At 42.9% G+C, this 21,153-nt stretch overlaps 1 protein-coding gene across 1 annotated transcript; it reads left to right on the top strand.

Moving 5' to 3' along the window:
• The first annotated feature begins 998 nt into the window (after positions 1-998).
• DDX43 (DEAD-box helicase 43) lies at positions 999-15,687 on the top strand. Its single transcript, XM_060114982.1, is given in 18 exon segments — positions 999-1,096; positions 1,098-1,456; positions 3,539-3,594; positions 3,882-4,008; positions 4,818-4,943; positions 6,067-6,148; positions 7,103-7,259; positions 7,478-7,596; positions 8,190-8,291; positions 8,668-8,809; positions 9,376-9,476; positions 10,458-10,545; positions 11,207-11,334; positions 11,538-11,647; positions 12,342-12,480; positions 14,096-14,183; positions 14,715-14,870; positions 15,597-15,687. Coding segments are annotated over 17 exon segments (2,139 nt in total). The 3' UTR covers positions 14,832-14,870; positions 15,597-15,687.
• Positions 15,688-21,153: the final 5,466 nt, after the last annotated feature.

Genomic DNA, 21,153 nt, shown 5'->3' on the forward strand with positions numbered 1-21,153 from the left:
GTAGTACTTTTTTTTTTTTTTTTTTTCAATCCTGGGCACAGACCACAGTACCCAGCATTATAATAGATGTGTACTATGTTTGATTAACACATGATCAAACAGAGATCTCTTCAGAGAATTTGAAGATCCTAATCAAAGTGGGGGCACTCCCATCTGGACTGCCTCCTTGGAATAATATGTCCAGCCACAGAGCCAGCCTGCAAAAATGGGAGTGCTTCAGGCATTTATTCAATTTATTTCATTAGCCCTTAAATTACAGCAAACATTTGGGTCAAGTGTTGAGTATAGTTCCCTGTGCTATACAGTAGTTTGTTGTTATCTATTTTACAAATGGTAGTGTATATATTTTAATCCCAAACTCCTAATTTATCCCTCCCTCTGCTTCCCCTTTCGTAACTATAAGTTTGTTTTCTATGTCTGTGAGCCTATTTTGTTTTGGAAATAAGTTCATTGGTATCATTTTTTTTTTAGATTCCACATATAAGCAATATCGTATGATATTTATCTTTGTCTGGCTTACTTCACTTAGTATGATAATCTCTAGGTCAAATCATGTTGCTGCAAATGGCATTATTTCATTTTTTTTTATATCTTAGTAGTATTCCATTGTGTATACATATCACATCTTCTTTATCCATTCATCTGTGGATGAACACCTAGGTTGCTTCCATGTCTTGGCTATTACAATAGTGCCGCTATGAATGTTGGGGTACATGTATCTTTTCCAATTATGACAACCACCATTTAAAAACCTAACATATGCTTAACTATATCAAAGTGTTGCTCACACAGCAATGGTGAACGCTGTTGTCAACCTTTTGTTTCAAATTTTTAATGACTGTATTGGGTCCGGCTGTTAAACGTGACTGCGCTTTCTGCGCCCCTGAGATGCGGGTCCCAGGAGCGGGTGTGTAGCCAGAAAGCACAGAGACCCCCGGACAGCCCACAGCAGAGAAGGACAAGGCCCGCGCAAGGACTTACTCAAGCGCGCGCGCAGGATGCAGGGAGTGCAGGATGGAGGAAGCCCATTGGACCAGCCCCGCTCACAGCGCTGCGTTCGCCAATGGGCAGCGGCCTGGGCGGGGCGTCGGCGCGCGCGCCTTGAGCAGCGGCTGCGTGGCTGCCCTCGCGGACGAGCCTTCGACGGCATCTCGAGTGTGCAGGGCCTGCTGGAAGACGCTGGAGGTGCCGGATCCTGTTCGCGGAGCCATGTCTCGGCCGGAAGCCGGCGCCAACGCCTCCTCCTGGGTCGTTGCTTGTCGGCGGGGCGCGGCTATGCCTCGGGCTCCGGAAAGGAGGCCGGAGGAGCCGAGCCAAGGCGGTCGCAGAGGCCAGAAGGCCGGCGGAGGTGGCGGCTGGAGGGGCCACTCCGGCGTCCAGCAGCCCGTGGGAGCTGGTTTCCAGGAGCCGCCGCTCTCCTTCAGCCTGAATAACGACTGGGTGGGCGCGGTGATCGGTGAGAGCGGAGGGCGTGCGCGGGCGGGCCGGGGAGGGTGAGGCGGGGCGGGGCCTGTGGCATCCCCGCCCCTCCCGCCTCGCCTCCAATCAGTGGCCACTGGGGCGGCTCGGGTCCCCACGGGACCTTTGTGATACGCTTTGGTGCTAGAGTGATGGCGTTTAATGTATCTCTATAGTTTTATAGAGACGATGTTTTGGGAGAGCCAACTCTTAGACTTAAGAAATCTTTGGGATGAAAGGTCAGACCTTTGGCAGCTTACCCCAAAATGAACAACAAAGGGGTCAGTCCGTTTGAGCACCGGGGAGAGCCATTAACCCAAGATAAGAAGGCGTAGGGTATTAAAGGGCTGCTCGGAACATTAGCCGTACCTTGCACTTAGTTTCTGTTACTTGAATATGATTACTCTGCCGAAAAAAGTGTTCTTTTTCTTAGTATAGCGTGAGTCTTACAAATTCGTTTTTGAAAAGCATTTGGAAATGATTGGAAGTAAGGTTTGCCCCCCTTTTAAAATTGTGGTAAACAACATACATTTACAGTATTGTTGACCCTAAGAACAACGTTCTTAGGTGTGGTAGATCTGCAGAAGGTTTTCATGTTGCACGACTGAATCTACCTCTCAACAACTCATTTCCCCATTCCCCCATCCCTGGCAGCCACCAGACACCTCATAGAAGTGGAATCTGCAGTTTTTTGTGATTGGCTTATCTCAGTGTAATGTCCTCAGGGTTTATATGTGTTGTCACAAATGGCAGGATTTCCTTTTAAGGCTGAAAACTTGCATTGTATGCATATGCCACATTTTTGTCATCCAGTCGTCTGTTGACAGATATTTAGGTGATTTCCACCTCCTAGCTATTGTGAATAATGATGAATATGGGAATGCAGATATCTTTCTGAGATCCTAGTTTCAATTCTTGTGTATAAATTCCCAGAAGTGGGATTGCTGGATCACATGGTTGTTCTGTTTTTAGTTTTTAAAGGACTCTGCATACTGTTTCCATAGTGACTGCACCAATTTACATTCCCACTCACAGTGCATAAGGGTTCCCTTTCTCCACATCCTCGCCAACTTGTTATCCCTTGTCTTTTTTTTAAATAAATTTATTTATTTGTTTGTTTTTATTTTTGGCTGTATTGGGTCTTCGTTGCTGTGCCCGGGCTTTCTCTAATTGTGGTGAGTGGGTACTACTCTTTGTTGCAGTGCGTGGGCTTCTCATTGTCATGTGCGGGCTCTAGAGCGCAGGCTCAGTAGTTGTGGTGCATGGGCTTAGTTGCTCCGCGGCATGTGGGATCTTCCCGGACCAGGGCTCGAACCTGTGTTCCCTGCATTGGCAGGCAGATTCTTAACCACTGCGCCACTAGGGAAGCCCCATATCCCTTGTCTTTTTTTTTTTTTTTTTTTTTTTGCGGTACGCGGGCCTCTCACTGTTGTGGCCTCTCCCGTTGCGGAGCACAGGCTCCGGACGCGCAGGCTCAGCGGCCATGGCTCATGGGCCCAGCCGCTCCGCGGTATGTGGGATCTTCCCAGACCGGGGCACGAACCCGCATCCCCTGCATCGGCAGGCGGACTCTCAACCACTGCGCCACCAGGGAAGCCCCCTCCCTTGTCTTTTTGATGAGAGCCATTCTAACAGGTGATATCTCATTGTGGTTTTGATTTGCATATCTCTGATGATTTCATCATCTTTTCATATACACCTGTTGGTCATAAATATGTCTTCGAAGAAAGGTCTATTCAAGACCTTTGGCCATTTTTTAATTGGACTTTTTTGGTTGAGTTGTGTGTAAGGGTTCCAGTTTCTTCACATCCTTGCCAACACTTTGGATCCAATTAGTCTTTCCTTGGTCTGGTGGTGAATCCTTAGTGTCTACCTCTGGGAAAGGAACCTCCTACCACCCACCACAATTTGGAATAGAAAGCGCCTGCTTCCCTTTTTCCAAACTGAAAGTGATGACTGAACCCTAGGAGCCTTTGGATGATTTGGGAAGAGCTAGAGAAGGCTTTGAGCAGAGTCGGTAGTAGGTTCCCCATAACTGATTTCAATTTTTTTAAAAAAATTCCTTTATTTTTATAAACAGGGCATGGTGGGTCAAAAATAAAAGAGATCCAGAGCTCAACATTCACCAAAATACAGGTAAATTATTTGGGTTCTTAAATCCTTAAAGAGGATGAACTATGGTTCATTCCTAACTCTAATTTCTCTTCAATTATTAACATACTGTGGTAACTTAGGTAAGTTGCCAAAGCTCTTCATACTTCTTTTTAAGAACTCACCTAAGCTGTAGTCCATTCATTATATCTTAGATGCTGATTGATAGCAATCCTGTATTTCCTTTACACTTTTGTCCTATTTGAGGTTGAGTGCGGGGGGTGGGGGACGGTGAAGGGACTTATCTCACCTATTTCCCCCCTTGTATCTAGATAATAAAAGGGTACCCTGAAGCGGAAGTAAGAATTTTTGGCACCAAGGCAATGCAGAGCAAAGCGAAAACAGTGATAGATAATCTTGTTCAACAACAAGAAGACTACAAAACACAACCCAAAGTTGGTAAGTAATTTTTGCCCACTAAAGCCCTGTAAAATTTTAAATGTTTTATTCAGTGTTATAAGCCATATTATAACTGCTTTTCCTGATAACAAAGCTTTGGCTTGCCATCATTAAATCTAATCTGTTACAGAATTTTTTTCTATGAAATCCAGGATACTTTTCCTCAAACTAAGACACTTAATATCTGCTGTTAAGCCTAGCCGTTTTACTTTTGAGTAAAAACAAAATAACCTTTTAATACACTTCATTATCGATGGTACAGCAAGGATTAGTCCTGGCCTCCTGTCTATGGTCCCTTCCCTGGAATGTGACTAACTTTGAAAAGTGCCTAATTGTTTGATATTTTTAAAAAATCTCAGATCTACTTGGACTAGAGAAAAAGCCATTATTGAACTATTTCCAGAAGCAACAAGGAGAAGAGTCTTGGGTTCAGATGGCAGCATTGCCTCTTAGTGTTTCTTGGGAAAGAACCTCTAAAAAGCCTCTAAGACACTGTTTCTTCTGTTTACCTGGGGTAACATCTGGCACACAGAATTATTGTAATGAAAAGTGATGTGTTATTTATTATCAGACACTAGGTTCTCATGCTTTTTAACTGCTCCAGTAATTTTTTTTTGCATTTCAGAAATCTGAAGTAAATAACTGGCAAACCGTGACCAGAATTGTCACGGCACTGTGGTACTAAATTCCTAAATTTAATGTTTCAAGCATTATTATTGTTGGGTTATTAAAACAGAAAATAATAAAATTGTTTTGGATTTTATACTGGTAGGATTGGTTTGGAAACTAATTTGGAATATTTTTAACAGGTGTTGCTGTTGTCCAACCTTCGGATAGAAAAGATGCAAGGAAAGATGTTTCAGGAAATCAGAAATTGGTTGATTGGGATAAGTTCCGAGAAAATATTTTGAAACACAGCAAAGAAAAGTGGGCAGGTTAGTGCTGGATCCCAACACTTACCTGCGGTATTGTTGTTCCTAGTAATTGAGGTTTTAGCCTCTATAAAAAATGTGTTGCTCTTAGTAATGAAATCTATATGCAAAATGACAGTAGAATTTGAAATGCTGCACTTAGTCTCTAGGACATGATATTTCTATGTCTGTGTTGCAGTTTACGTTACAAATGGAAAGTTAAAACTTATTAATACCTTGTCTTATTTGAGGTAACTCGCTGCACAAGTTTAATAAAAATGGAAAATTGGGCCAAAAGGGCAATGAAGTGAGTACACATGCCAACCGGGAGTTAACATTTTTGCTATGACTGAGCAAAAATTGATCTTGTAGTGTCCTGGCCAAGAAGGGCAACGTAAAAAGGGGAAAACGTTTAATAAGTTCATACAGTTCTTGAAGAAATGGGTTTTTTTAATTCTCACTTGGAACTATATATGGAGTATAATGTTCTACCTTATTCACTGAATTTCAGAGTAAATTCAGGCATTGATTTGATCAGAATGAGGTAGTGGGACAACCTCATTTATTTAAAGTCACACAGTGGACACTACCGTGTGACAAATACTAACAAGGGTTCACTCCACTCTGGTGGTCAGCCTAGCCCACGCCATCTCAGCAACACGTGTTGGGAGATCTGGGTGGAGGTGGGGCGCAGAAAAAGGACGTAAGTTTGGTGGAAGTATGATAAGCATTTAAAAAAGGAAACAAAGTAGCTTCAAAGTAGAGGATAGAATAAGGATAAATATTGTCTTCCTAAACAGTAATGGGATGGACCCTCAAAGAAAAGAAAGTTAGCTTACTATGAGAGAAGGCTCGTCCCTTGTGATGGCTGTGTGTCTTGTGAAGCATGGTTTCTTTTCTTTTATATTTAATTATTAAAGATCTCTTTCTTGGGTGAAAAGTGTAATTGAAAGCCAAAGCAAAAATGGAGATCTCTTAGAGGCTGGCAGAAGCTTTGCTGGCAAAGTGTGGGACGGCTGTCTAGAACTGTATCTCTGCAAGGTGAACCTGATATATATTTTGTTTGATTTCTGTTGCTTTGAATAAATGTCAATGAAATGTAAATGCTTATAAATCATCCAAGTTAAAATTTTGGTTTTTGTCCCAGGTTTACCTCCAATTAAGAAAAACTTTTACATGGAGTCAGAAACAACAAGTTCAATGTCACAAGACCAAGCAGACAATTGGAGGTGAATAGTTTTACTACTTTTTATTGAGTATTTGTAGAGTTATGCTGGTAAACTAACCCATTAGGAAAAGATTTGAAATGATTGCATTTGAAACTGTAGCTTCCTATTCAAAAGAAAACTGAGTTGCACCCTACATCATATACATTAGAGCATTGCTATCCCATAAAACTTTTGGCGAAGAGGGAAATGGGCTATATTTGTGTCTAGAGTAGTTACTATCCATATGTGGCTATTAAACACTTAAAAGGTAGCTAATATAATTGAGGAACTGAATTTGAAATTTTAAATTTAAAGAGACATGTGGTTAGTGCCTGCTGTATTAGCAGTTTTTGAGAATTATTTTTACAAGTGTTGAAAATCATGAGAAATTGATCTGATATCTGAATATTAGAAAAATTTCTTACTCTTTGGTCCGTATTATCTGGAATTATAGGTCATAATGGCAACATTTTTTCTATTAATATCTGTTATAAAACTAAGATAGTATGGTATAGCAGACAGAGCAGTTATTCTAGGATTGGGATAGGGCCCTGAGCATATACAGGTGACTAAAGATCACCTGTCGAATGAGAATAATTCCCACTTCAAAGTATTGTTGAGGATTAATTAGGGAAATGTGTGTGAAACATTATAGGCCCTCAGGCATTTGCCAAATCTGACTTTGATTTATGAAGCATATAATTTTCAGGCTCTATTCTTAACCTTTCCATGAAATTTTCATTGGCCCATTCATGCATACAGTGTAATTTTTTTCCTTCTCTGGAACTATTCTGGTAAAAAAAGATGGGCTGGCTTCTATTTCTTACTACATTTTACTGTAACTTAACCAACAGTCTAATTTTAATCAGTTGCAGTTGAATTTCTAGATATGACCTGAACTAATGTTGGAAAAAATTTCTTGCTTGGAGAGTAAAGTGACCAAAGCCACTAATCCTTGTTCCTGTTTCCCTAAAGGAGGGAAAATTATAATATAATGTGTGATGACTTGAAAGGTGGTGAGAAACGTCCTCTTCCCAACCCTGTTGGTAATTTTGAGGATGCATTTCACTGTTATCCTGAAGTTATGAGAAACCTTCAAAAGGCAGGTTTTCAAAAGCCAACACCAATTCAGGTATGCTTTCTTTAATTCTAACATTTCAGCGACTTTCCCCCCTCAATTTCTGGTCGTTAGAACACCAGGGAGCAGCTGTCTCTTATAAGTGTCCCCCCAGCACCTCCACCGCTGCCTAGCACTCAAAATGCTGAGAAGTTTGGAGCTGGGAGAGGAGGAAGGAATGCTTGACAGAAAGAAATGCACTTTTTATTTTAATATTTCTCATTCTGTTTCAGTCACAGGCATGGCCAATCATTCTACAAGGAGTAGATCTTATAGGAGTAGCTCAGACTGGAACGGGGAAGACATTGTCCTACTTAATGCCTGGATTTATTCATATTGACTCACAACCTCTGTAAGAATTATTACATCTGGGTTCTCTTTAGGGGTTTAACAGATATGGATTCCAAAAATGCAATGAAAGTTTCTTCGATTGCCTTGGTCGAAAGGTAATGCCTAGTCTCGGGCAGATGCACTTGTGTTGTTCTGGTAAGCTATAAATGGACAAAACATTTTTAGGAAGCAATAGGTAGTGTCCACCAAAAGTCTTAATAGTGATACACTGGAAACAAATTGTTTAAATTACCGTGTCCAGTACAATTCTGTGAGAATGTCTGACACAGGAAAGCTCTGGCCCTGTTTAATGAAAAGGCTGGTGTCTGGATTTTTTTGTTGGCTGTTTTTCTTTATTTCTCCACTTTTTATGTGTGGTGCTTGTTTGTGGCTTTGACACTCATTGCTGCCTTTTTTTTTTTTTTTTTTTCCTTTGGCTGTACCTCGAGGCTTGTGGGATCTTAGTTCCCTGACCAGGGATTGAACCCAGGCCCTCAGCAGATGAAAGCTTGGAGTCCTAACCAGTGGACTGCCAGGGAATTCCCTCATTGCAGGCACTGAATGAAGGTCCTGTATATCTGAGATGGGTATTTTACTAACGTTTTCTCTCCAAAGAGCCAGGAATGGGCCGGGCATGTTAATCCTCACCCCAACTCGAGAACTAGCTCTGCAAGTGGAAGCTGAGTGCCGTAAATATTCATATAAAGGTCTTAAAAGGTGAGTCTTGTCTTTGACCATTCCTGCATCAGCATTCAAACCATTTGTAGCTGTAGACATCCTCCCCGTTATTTTCACACATCCTGAGAAGCTGATTGGCTCAGCGTGGGTCAGGCTTACTTACCCCTGATCCACATCGACTGTAACCTGGGTGGTGGGGTCATATAACAAGGATGCGAACGTGGCTCTTGTAGGACACGTCCCTGTGGGTTGGTGGGTGTGGATGGTTCTCAGAAAGGGGCCAATACTGTACTACCTGAGACTTTTGATTTATGTACTTTCTATTTTATACCCAAAATGCTTAGGTTGGTTGGGATTTTGAATTGTGATGGGATATTCCCCACGTGGACATGAATCTCTGTATTTTTTTTTTAAGTGTTTGTATATATGGTGGTGGCGATAGAGATGGACAAATAAAAGACTTAGCGAAAGGTGTCGATATCATTATTGCCACTCCCGGAAGACTCCACGATCTACAAATGAATAACTTTGTGTACCTGAAGAGCGTATCCTACCTGGTAATCGTGGAGCAGGGGTTCAGGGTCCCGGGAGGAAGAACTGAACTCTATCAAACCCTTTAGAATGGCTCTCCATTTCGTAATGGTTTTAAATCCTAGGAATGTTTTTCATTCCCTCTAGTTTGTTAAAATACGGATTTTAAGATCATTCCATTTTAGTATTATATAAATATTAGAAAATGTAGGTAAGTACAAAAGAATTCCACATGAATGAATATTTTATTTTTTTATTTTTTTATGAATGAATAGACACTGAAATTGTTTTGTCATTAAATAGATTTGGAAACTGCTAGTTGGCAAACTTAACTCAATCTGTGTTGCAACTATAGATAGCTTAGGTAGTGGAGGAAATCAATTACCTTAGCATTCATAAAGGCAGAACATACATATTAGCTACCTTCCATACCTAATCTAGCCATCTTTTTTTTTTTTTGGCCATACTGCACAGCTCGCGGGATCTTAGTTCCCTGACCAGGGATGGAACCCGGGCCCTCAGCGGTGAAAGCGCAGAGTCCTAATCACTGGACCACCAGGGAATTCCCCTATTTGAACCATTTTTCATGCAGGTCTTAGATGAAGCTGACAAGATGCTGGATATGGGATTTGAACCCCAGATAATGAAGATTTTATTAGATGTACGCCCAGACAGGCAGACAGTTATGACAAGGTAGGTATATGTTTAATTTGCTAGTCTGCAAAGTAGAAATCAGTGGAACCAAATCCATTTGATTTTAGAGCCTTTCTTAAAAGTATGTTGAGATCCTTTGGTGAAAGATACGTCATCACTTAGTATAGCAACTCAGTGTAACAGTTTAGCAATGACTATTGGGTTTTCTGAATTAAAAATAAGATTTCTAGGGACTTCCCTGGTGGTACAGCGGTTAAAACAGTGCACTTCCAATGCAGGGGGCCCGGGTTCGATCCCTAGTCAGAGAACTAGATCCCACGTGCTGCAACTAAGACCTGGCACAGCCTAAGTAAATAAATAAATGTTTGAAAAAGAATAAGATTTCTATAAAAAATGCAGGGGAGACTGTTTCATCGGGGGGTCTCAGATTGGAAAAAGTAATCACCTGTCCAGAATACTTTTTGGCAAAGATAAAGCTGAGGCAGCAGAAGAGTGTGATTGGGGAAGAAGACTAAATTTATTCATTTTGTTTTCGTACTAAACCTCCCATCTTTGTAATTAGTGTGAAAGTACAGAAGCTGGTTACTTTCACAATATATGGTTGAAGAAACATCTGAATTAACATATCCAATCATCGGTACAGTTAAAATGTTTCTATTTGGCATGAGCATTTGGCTTTACCTGCCAACAATGTATGAAAAATACTGGGTTTTTTTGCCTTCTTTATAAAGGCTGAGAGAACACTAACACCTCAATTCACTGTACCTTTTCATAGATTAGAAAGGTATAGCTCTTCTTCACCTTTTGTTTACAAACCTATTGAACTTATTTAAAGGTTTAATCTAGTAGCTTCATTGAGCAATTCATTGTGAAGCAAATGTTTTCTGTGAAATTGGCCTCATTAAAAAGTAGTAAGTTTGTCTTTCATCAGTAACTTGGTTCATAGCATTCTTAGGGAAATTTAGTAATGTTTGTTTTATAATAAATTTTTAATGTTTATGTATTATGTTTTATCTCCAGTGCAACGTGGCCATGTGCTGTCCGTAGACTCGCACAATCTTATTTGAAAGAGCCCATGATTGTGTATGTTGGTACTTTGGATCTAGTTGTAAGCTTGTTTTTAATTACTATTTATATCTTATTAATTATGGAAATGTTTTGCCATTGTAAAGCTCTCTGGCCTTTCACTTCATAATTGAGATTGGCCTTTCAACTAGTCATTAATGAAAATTGACGTTTTACTTAAATCACTGGTAATTAATAATGGGTCATTGCCCTAGGCTCATTTCATGAGATTTCACGAAAGACAGGATAAATCCTTCAGAATCTATTTTATCTCTGGGTCAGTAAAATGGTACCAGTGATACTTTGAAATTTTGTGTTGTCGAAATACTTATTGAATGGAAACTCTTTGTGTCATCAGCTGAACATCTTTATTGCAAAGGCTATATCCAAATTCATGGCGATAGTTTTGTAAGCTTGGCCTCAAACCGTGGTTATTCCTTTTCCAACAGTAGTAACCAGCTGCTTTCAACACACTGCCACATATTCAAGAGTTCCCAGCTTAGCGTAGGTGACTCACTGGTAAAAAGTGAAAGACTGAGCCATAAATCCTTGGGTAGGAACCGGTGATTTTGCAAGAACCTGCCATTTTTCCTGCTAGCAGTTTATTAGAACATTTAACCAATGATAGAAATAAGATGGATTTCGAGCCAATATATGGGGTTTGTCCATTAATATTGATGAACTATGATATCTGAGTCCTTTAGGCTGTAAGTACCGTGAAGCAAAATATAATTGTCACCACAGAAGACGAGAAACGATCGCATATCCAAACTTTCATCGACAGCCTGTCTCCCAAAGACAAAGTCATAATATTTGTTAGCCGGAAAGCTATGTGAGTATATATTTTTTACATTCAAATCATCAGTCATGGTTTGTTTTGGCATTGTTTCTATGTGTATACGCATTTCATATGGGGGGGTGTATGTCTTACAATATGCACATTACTTCAGACTCTTGCCAGTGGAAGTAACAGTAATGAATTGATGGTGGTATGAGAATAAGCACTTAGACCCCTGACTTTATCTTTTGCTTCAGGGCTGATCATTTATCAAGTGACCTGAGTATCCAGCATATATCAGTAGAGTCTCTGCATGGCAACAGAGAACAGAGTGATCGAGAGAGAGCATTAAAAAACTTTAAAACAGGTACATTTATACAATTAGTATTGCAGTTTAAAAGTGTCCAGTGCCTGGGGCTTCCCTGGTGGCGCAGTGGTTGAGAGTCCGCCTGCCGATGCAGGGGGCACGGGTTCGTGCCCCGGTCCGGGAAGATCCCACATGCCGTGGAGCGGCTGGGCCCGTGAGCCATGGCCGCTGAGCCTGCGCGTCCGGAGCCTGTGCTCCGCAACGGGAGAGGCCCAAAAGTGAGAGGCGTGCGTACCGCAAAAAAAAAAAAAAAAAAAAAAAAGTGTCCAGTGCCTGGACTTGCTTGAGTGAGGGCACTTCTCCATGGATCCCGTGTCTAAGATCTGCCCTCAGCTTGCAGATCCCAGAACTATACTTGTTCTAAATATTAATCAGATTCTCAGGACTATCTCAAGCTAATGTTTAAAACCTGGATATCAAGGCAGTAATTTGCAGCGAGGGTGTTATCTTAATTTACTTGAGAGGCATATATCTTTGCCGTGGTTCATGGACTCTTTGAACTTTGGAATCTATTGTGTTGTAACTTGCCAGCAGTTAAAAAAGGCTAAGTAACCCTTTCCCGTCTTCACTGTCTTTAAAAGAGTTTTAATATTAAAAGCAAGGATAGTTCACCTGATCAGATATTAGGGGACAGATATGTCTTGGGTTGGTTTGTACCAGCATGTCTCTGTATTCTTTTGGCTTTACTCTTTAGGGAAAGTGCGAATACTGATTGCTACCGATTTAGCATCTCGTGGTCTTGATGTTGATGATGTCACACACGTCTATAATTACGATTTCCCCCGGAACATCGAAGAATATGTGCACAGAGTAGGGCGCACCGGGAGAGCAGGGTAAGTCAGTCCATCCAACCTGGCTCCCCGTTCTCTTCACAAAAAGGACCTTTTTCCCCTCTGAGAGCACTACCATGAAATCCCCGTAACATGCTGTTTAAACAACTGCAGATTAGGTTCCAAACTGATGTTTGAACGGCTAAATCTTTTTTTTAAAATTGAAGTATAGTTGATTTACAATGATGTTGTGTTCATTACTGCTGTACAGCAAAGTGATTCAGTTATACATATATATATATATACATATTTATATACATTCCATTTTTTTAATATTCTTTCCCATTATGGTTTATCATAGGATATTGAACACAGTTCCCAGTGCTATACAGGAGGACCTTGTTGTCTACCCATCCTATATATAAAAGCTTACATCTGCTCACCCCAACTTCCCACTCCATCCCTCCCCCCACCCCTTCCCCGTTGGCAACCACAGGCCTGTTCTCTATGTCCATGATTCTGTTTCTGTTTCATAGATAGGTTCATTTGTGTCATATTTTATTTACTTTTTAGATTTTTTTTTGATGTGGAGCATTTTTGTTTTGTTTTTTTTTTTTTTTTTTTTGCTGTACGCGGGCCTCTCACTGCTGTGGCCTCTCCCGTTGCGGAGCACAGGCTCCGGACACACAGGCTCCGCGGCCATGGCTCGCGGGCCCAGCCGCTCCGCGGCATGTGGGATCTTCCGGGATCGGGGCACGAACCCTAGTCCCCTGCATCGGCAGGCGGACTCTCAACCACTGCGCCACCAGGGAAGCCCGATGTGGAGCATTTTTAAAGTCTTTATTGAATTTGTTACAGTATTGCTTCTGTTTTGGTTTTTTGGCCATGAGGCATGTGGGATCTTAGCTCCCCGACCGGGGATGGAACCCTCACCCCCTGTACTGGAAGGCGAAGTCTTAACCACTGGACCGCCAGGGAAGTCCCTTGTGTCATATTTTAGATTCCACATATAAGTGATACCATATGATATTTGTCTTTGTTTGTCTGGCTTACTTCACTTAGCATGATAATCTCTGGTGGCATCCATGTTGCTACAAACGGCATTATTTTGTTCTTTTTTTATGGCTGAGTAGTATTCCACTGTGTATATGTACCACATCCTCCTTATGTGAATGGCTAAATCTTTTTTTTTAATTAATTAATTAATTTTTTGGCTGCGTTGGGTCTTCATTGCTGCGTGCAGGCTTTCTCTAGTTGCGGCGAGCGGGGGCTACTGTTCGTTGCGGTGTGCGGGCTTCTCATTGTGGTGGCTTCTCTTGTTGCGGAGCACGGGCTCTAGGCGCGCGGGCTCAGTAGCTGTGGCATGTGGGCTCCGTAGCTGTGGCTTGCAGGCTCCAGAGCACAGGCTTAGTAGTTGTAACGCATGGGCTTCGTTGCTCCACAGCATGTGGGATCTTCCTGGACCAGGGCTCGAACCCATGTCCCCTGCATTGGCAGGCGGATTCTTAACCACTGCTCCACCAGGGAAGTCCCTGAATGGCTAAACCTTAATATATCATACGTAGTTGGGCTTGTGAAAGAGTTGAGGTTTTGCTGCTGCTGTTTTTGTTCTATTTTGCTAGCTGAATCATGAATATAAATTATAAATCAAATTAAATTGACTTTTTCCCCCTTGAAGGAGGACCGGGGTATCTGTTACCCTTATCACTAGAAATGATTGGAAGATTGCCGGTGAATTAATTAATATTCTGGAAAGAGCAAATCAGGTAAGAAGATGCAACTCTGTTTTCTAAGGTTCAAATTTCATTTATTCCAAGTACTGGGGCTTTACTGCCTGTCAGGAAATACAGATATTAAACAAGTAATTAAGCGTGTTATGAGGGCTGTAGCATGGCAAAGATGAGCACTATTAATATGTAAGTGGGGAACCTCATCTAATAGGGGTGAGCATCACTGAACCCTGCTGAGGAAGAGCCCAGTGGGGTGGAGGTTGGAGAGAACAGAGGAAGCAGGGGACACACTCAGGCCTCGAGGTGAGAAAGTGACACCAGGCAAAGGCACCAGGAAGCAACTGAAGGGCCACGCTAGCAGGAGGGCCGTGTACTTACTGACGGGCTTTTTTAAGACTAGGCTGGTTTTCATACCTTGAAGATTCGGTGTTGCATATGCAGAGGGACACATTCCATTCTGTTTGGAAGATGTCATGTAATCAGTTGTGGAGATTCTCTGAGGATTGTTGAAAAGCTGTTATATAATGAGAATCGCCTCAATCCTAATAACACGTTTAATGGCTTCAGAGTGTCCCAGAGGATCTTGTGGTGATGGCTGAGAGATATAAAGCAAATAAACTGAAAAAAGAAATGGAAAATAAATGGGAAAGACCCCAAGGAAAATCCAAGAAGTTTTATTATTAACATCTATGTTGAAAAGTGGTACCAGCCTACTTAAAAGAGGTAAAATTTGCATAACACATGGACTTTCAAACACCTGGTTTCCTTAACTAGGCTTTGTTAGTGCGTTTATTACAATCAGCATTATTTCTAAGAGTCACTAACATAATAAATGAGATCTTATTCTTTATCTGTTACCTAAATTCTAGTTAGTATATCTTAGAACTGATTCACTTTGTTATAAAGCAGAAACTAAGACACCATTGTAAAGCAATTATATTCCAATAAAGATGTTTTATATATATATATATATATATATATATTTATATATATATCTTAGAAGTATTAATTCAGAGGTGAGAAAAAAACTTTAAGTTGTATAGTCGTAAGAGTATAATGGAATATAATAGAACTGGTGGAGGTGTAAATTGGTATAACCTCTTCTGAGCAATCAGGTGGTAATGTATCAATTGTAAATACATATACCTTTTGATCCAGCAATTCCTCTGGACATAAATGTCCAGTAGGGAGCCATATGAATAAACTATGGAGAAAATCATATCATATGAGGGCCTAATGCCTATGACAGGAAACTCCTAACACTGAACAAAAACAACCTGATTAGAAAATGGGCACAGGACTCGAATAGACATTTCTCCAAAGACATACAAGTGTCCAACAAGTTACAGATGCTCAGCTTCACTAATCACTAGGGGATTCAAAGATCACCTCACCCCCATTAGAATGGCACAGTATGTCAATTTATGGTTTTTCCTGCTTATTTTTCAGAATTCAAGATTTTTTTGAGATATATTTATTTAAGACACTGTGGAAGTATTGGAAGCATGCTGGCAGTATGAAGAAATGACTGATTCTTAAAATAATAGTGTTTAAAATGTAGAATTCAGTATTTTATACTTTAATAAGATCAAAAGTATTTAAACTTGAGTTGGAAATTTTTTATCGATATTAAGGAATGTAGCATTAAAATTTCACTTTTTGCTATCTTTATTTTAAAAAAAGAAATAAAAGTAAATTTTGTCTCCTATAATGTTGCTGTATTGAGGTCCATCTTTAAAGGGTTTCAAGCTCGTTCAGATGTTGTCATAGCAGTGAAAATGCTGTTAACACAATAAATTTTTTTCTGTGATAAAAAGACAAGCTGATCCCTCTTTCTCAGTAGCCCTTTAATTTTGTGTTTACCACATAGTGTTTTATTTGGTGGTACTTTTCTTACTACTTTATCTACTTTGAAATGAAACAGTAAAAAGATTTCATGGGGCCGAACTATGCAACAGCTGTTTGTTAAATTTTAGCCTAGCGCTCCAGGATCAAGTAAATCCTGGGTAAATTCATTTCCCCGAAAGCTTCTTTGACTAATCATGGTCCCCTACTTTCCCTTATAGTTCTGTGTAGTTTTCTGTTCCCTACATGAATTACTTATACCATGTTACCATCTGTCGGAAGTTGAATAGTAAGGAAATATGTTCATGATACAAGAACCACAAACACCCACCAAAAGGTGTATGTAATGAGAATAAATTTTTGTAATAAGTTTCATTACGTGAAAATGCATTAAAATTAGTGAAATACTAACATTAATTTGGGCTACTGACAGGTTTTCAGCGAAGCTGAGCTAGGCTAACAGCTAGGAGCCCATCTTTCCCTAAAAGTGCAGAATGAAACGAAAAAAGAATACACAATGGGGACAAAAGACAGTCTCTTCAGTAAGTGGTGCTGGGAAAACTGGACACCTGGTTATAAAAGACCACAATCAGAACACACTGGGGAGTGTGGGGAGGGCAGCCCCGGGGCTGAGGGGCTCGGGATGCAGCCAGGGGCTGCAGGGACCCGTGGGCTGGTTGCTGCCGGTTCAAGGCCCGCCCCGCTGCTGCCCCGGCCCATGGGCATCACATCCTTCACCAAGAGGGTCCAGAAGAGCATCTCGCAGAAGAAGGTCCAGGTGCACGTGGACAGGAGCCTCGGGTGAACACTCTCCGACGTTACAGAGGACACTACAAACTGCAGAGAAGGCCAGGCTTCAGTAAGGCCCAGTGAGCAGAAACCATCAGCCAAGGCTTCAGGGACAGACCTGTGAGTGAAAACGAGACCCTCCTTACTTTTCTACCCGGTGAAGAGTGACCACAGCAAACTGGACCAGAAATGAGGGGCGGCAAGCGGCTCCAGTGAGCCTGGAGCACATCTCCAAGGGGTAAGTGCAGTGCTTAATGCCGTGATGTCGGCTGCATTTAAGCCCATGATGAAGGCTGTTCAATTTTACTGCAGATAAAAAGCTTGATGAATACTGTAAATCTTTTAGGTCAGGAGGATTACATCCTCCTGATTCAGCATGTTTACATGCAGACTTTTAAGGCAACTACCGAACTAAAAACAATAAAATAAAAAACATGATCAGAAAAAGAATGAAAGGAAAACAACGAAGCATGAGGTCAGTTCTGGAAATGCGGGTGACGGCAATCTCGGCAGTCGCTGTGATTCCACGCTGCCTCACGCGAGCTGTAGCCCTGGACCAGCAGCCTGCGGCTGGCGGTGGACCTGCGTGAGCAGAGCCGTCTGCTGGGGACACAGACCCCTGCTTGGCTGCCAGCTATGTCGCCTGTCAGCAAGTCCGTTTGACGCGGGTCCCTCGCCGGCCCTGTGCCTGGCACACAGTAGGCACTCAGGCGGCATCTGCTGGCTAATCGAGCTGTCACTACAGTGTCACATCTGGTCCCCAGCTCCGGGCGCCGAGACCCCTGCCGTTTCTCTTGCTCAGCACATGTAGTAGAGGAAACCCTGATGCACCAACAGGAGGTTTCGGGCCAGGCGCGGTTTCAGGCAGTCCCATGCGCCCAGCCGTACTGTGGAGGGTCCAGAAACACACATGCGGAGCCCCTCCCGGGAGCCGCGGCCCCCGGTGCTCCCCTCTACGCTTCATTCTGCAGGCAGAGTTACAGGTCACGGCCTCAGCCGTTCTCCTGGGCCAGAAGTGCTTTGACAAATGGGTGCATGTAGTGGTTTGGGGCTCATGTTTTCAGAAACACTAATCCTTAATTGAGAACCACAAGAAAGCTGCCAAGGACCGTGTGGTTCCTGCCCCAGAGTCCAGCCCTGGGGTGGAAGTTCTGACCAGCCTTGACCTTCTGCCCTGGGGAGTCAGCAACGAAGCACGGCTTTGAGCAACACAGGCCGGTGCCATCTGATGCTCATTCTTTTTTTTTTTTTTTTTTTTTTTGCCGTACGCGGGCCTCTCACTGTTGTGGCCTCTCCCGTTGCAGAACACAGGCTCCAGACGTGCAGGCTCAGCGGCCATGGCTCACGGGCCCAGCTGCTCCGCGGCATGTGGGATCCTCCCGGACCGGGGCACGAACCCGTGTCCCCTGCATCGGCAGGCGGACTCTCAACCACTGCGCCACCAGGGAAGCCCAGATGCTCATTCTTGTGAGCACTTTGCCTCTCTTTTAGGGGGAAAGATCGCTAACACAACTTTTTTAAGTATTAACAATTACCTGATTTTTTTCTTTATGTTCAAAAACTCAGATCCCTGTATCTAATTCTATCAGAACCAAAGTATCCTTTGAAAATAAAGTTTTATATCCAAAAGTATGCTTTTGCAAAATTTTCTAGTCAGTGTGTTGGGGGAACAGAGAGTGTGAACGGGGAGTAGGAAGGAAAGAGAAGAAAGGACTTGAATTCTAATTTCTGACCATCTTGACATATATTGTGTTCAAAGTTATCACCTTCTTACTGAGTTTTAATTCTGAGTTCTTTCTCAAGCCTCAAAGAATAAAAGCAGCAGGGGACAGCCTGGCCTGGTGGAGCGTTTTAGTGTCTCATGGATGGATTCATCTGAGCATCCACCCAGAGAAGTCAGAACAAACCCCCCCACCCAAGCAGGGAGGTGGAGTGGCCAAAGTTCTTGGTTCCATGGAGCATGCTTTCCGTGGACAAGGACAAGAACACCACTCTTACTAAATAAAACGTGGTGTGTCCACGGCAGCCACGCTTTCACCAGTGCTCACGATGCATGTCTAGCAGAATGCAGCCTTTTAAAATATGCATCATTGAATGTACATAGAGCATCCTCTAGACTCGGAGGGGATCGTATTTTCGTACACCTGACCATGGTTGGCACATCGGGGTGCTCTCTGTGTTTCCAGTTGTGTAGATTCAGTGCGTATTCAGAGAGCGTCTCACTGCTCACAGCTGAAAGCTGTTGATATGTAGGCACCAAGAAGGCTCTAAAGTATGTGGCTTATGTAGGTTTTTCCTAAGAAGCTGAGTTAGAAAGGGTTTGAAGGAATCAAACACCAAACCCCCTTTGTCAAGGGGAGTGTTTTGTTATCAGGCTGGAGTTTGGGGGCAGGTGGGGTTAAGGCATTGGTAACCTGCTCTCTGGAAATATCCACATACTATTAAGAAAAAAAAATGTAGCTGTCAGATGTTTGAGCCACAATTGTGGATGTGTAGGTCATGTCACCGTGTCTTCAACAGCAGATCTGTGTTCGCGGTTGAGAGACTCTGGACAAGAAGCTGCGGTGTTAGGCTCTATCTGTTCAGGTGTGTCTGGAAGAGCACTTTCATTCCCACAGGAAGCCTGGGACACTTTTCACCCTCAGCCAGATGCTGTGCGCACGCAGTCCCATGCTGTTTTTCCTCTAAGGAGAGGTCCTTTGGAAAGTGGAGGTTGTGTGTGTCTTTTCAACCTATGAAAGCATGTCAGGTGAGAGAAGAGACAAAGCTCTCTGAACTCATGTTTTTCTTGGGTGCAGAAATCTGTTCGTTCATCAGACCACTAAGCCACGTGCCTTAGCCTCTTCTGCAGTTTCCCACAGCTTGATCTGGGGCAGGAGACTTCTGCCTCTTAGAGGTGGCCGACCCTCTAAAGCAACCTGGTCTGGCTTTGGGGAGCAGTGGTGCTTGGGGAAAGCAGCCCTCACCGTGACTGTCTGCATTTTTAAACCACCTGTCAAGAACTTGCGCTTCTCTCCACCTGTAAGGTTGCAACATTGCCTTCTCTCCGCTTGGTGCTCCTGGGCACAACTGGCGTGTGCCGTCCAGAACTGGCGTTGTCTTCTTAAGGAGCCTGGCTCCTGCCTCGGCTCCGGCCTGCTGTGCTCCTTTCAGATGCCCTGAAGGGTGTCACCTCTTGCCATTTGTGTTGCTTCATTTTAAGGTTTTTTAAAAAACAGACTTCTTATTTCGATGAACAAACTCTTAGGTTGGCAACAGCATGTGAGAAAGATCATAGCTGAGCCCCTTGAAAGATTGCAGCCAAGGGATTCAAGACCAGTGGTGTCAAAGGAAGAGGAAATTCACTTGTGTGGTACAGCTGCCAAGTTGTTAGATGTTCCTGACTCTGCTAAATAGGCACAGCTAGTCTTCCAGGGAGCAGATGTTAATAATTGTTTGCAGTTAGAATGCTGCATCTAACCTTGGCATTTCAGCTGTTTATTTTGTGGGAATTTTTGCTGCTTTCTTGCAGGGCACCTGCCTGTTAGAAAGGAGAAAGTAGGGGAGGGAACTAGCTCAGGGGCCCGACCATGGATCCCAGAGTTCTTGCTGCATGGAAATCACCTGAAGGCTCTCAGGCATTACAATGACAAGATGCAACAGTTGAGAAGGGGCCTTTTAGCCACCTGGTCCAGACATACTGCCTGCAACCTGCCACCCGGGGTTTGAGCAGCCTGGGCTTAAACACCTCTGAGGACAGAGAACTTACTGCCTCCTAGGGAAGCCTGTTTTCGGTTTTTTTTTTTTTTTTTGCGGTACGCGGGCCTCTCACTGCTGTGGCCTCTCCCGTTGCGGAGCACAGGCTCCGGACGCGCAGGCTCAGCGGCCATGGCTCACGGGCCCAGCCGCTCCTCAGCATGTGGGATCTTCCCGGATCGGGGCACAAACCCACGTCCCCTGCATCGGCAGGCGGACTCCCAACCACTGCGCCACCAGGGAAGCCCTGTTGTTGGTGTTTTTTACAATGTTGCAAAAGCTTGCATTCAGCTGATAGTGCTTAGCTGTCATTTTGGGGCTTCATAGTATGCTAATAATTTTGGCAAAACTCACGGGAAGTGTCCAAATGAGACAGACTTTAAAATTACAGAGAGCATCATGAATTCTTGAAGCACTTGTTGGGAGGGACTTAAGTGTTTTAAATCCCTTCTGTTAGCTCTTCTCACAGCAGACCCAGATGCTGAGGTGAACTCCTGGTTAATGACCTTCTTCAAGGTCACCGAATAAATCAGTTTCAGCCCTGGGGCTGGACTTCTAACCTCAGAGTCCTTATATGTAGCCTGTCTCCTGAGCTGAGTTGCCATTAATAGACTCGTTAGATACTTTGGGTTTTCAA

The sequence above is a fragment of the Mesoplodon densirostris genome, chromosome 12 (genome assembly GCF_025265405.1).
Source record: "Mesoplodon densirostris isolate mMesDen1 chromosome 12, mMesDen1 primary haplotype, whole genome shotgun sequence".
NCBI lineage: Eukaryota > Metazoa > Chordata > Mammalia > Artiodactyla > Ziphiidae > Mesoplodon > Mesoplodon densirostris.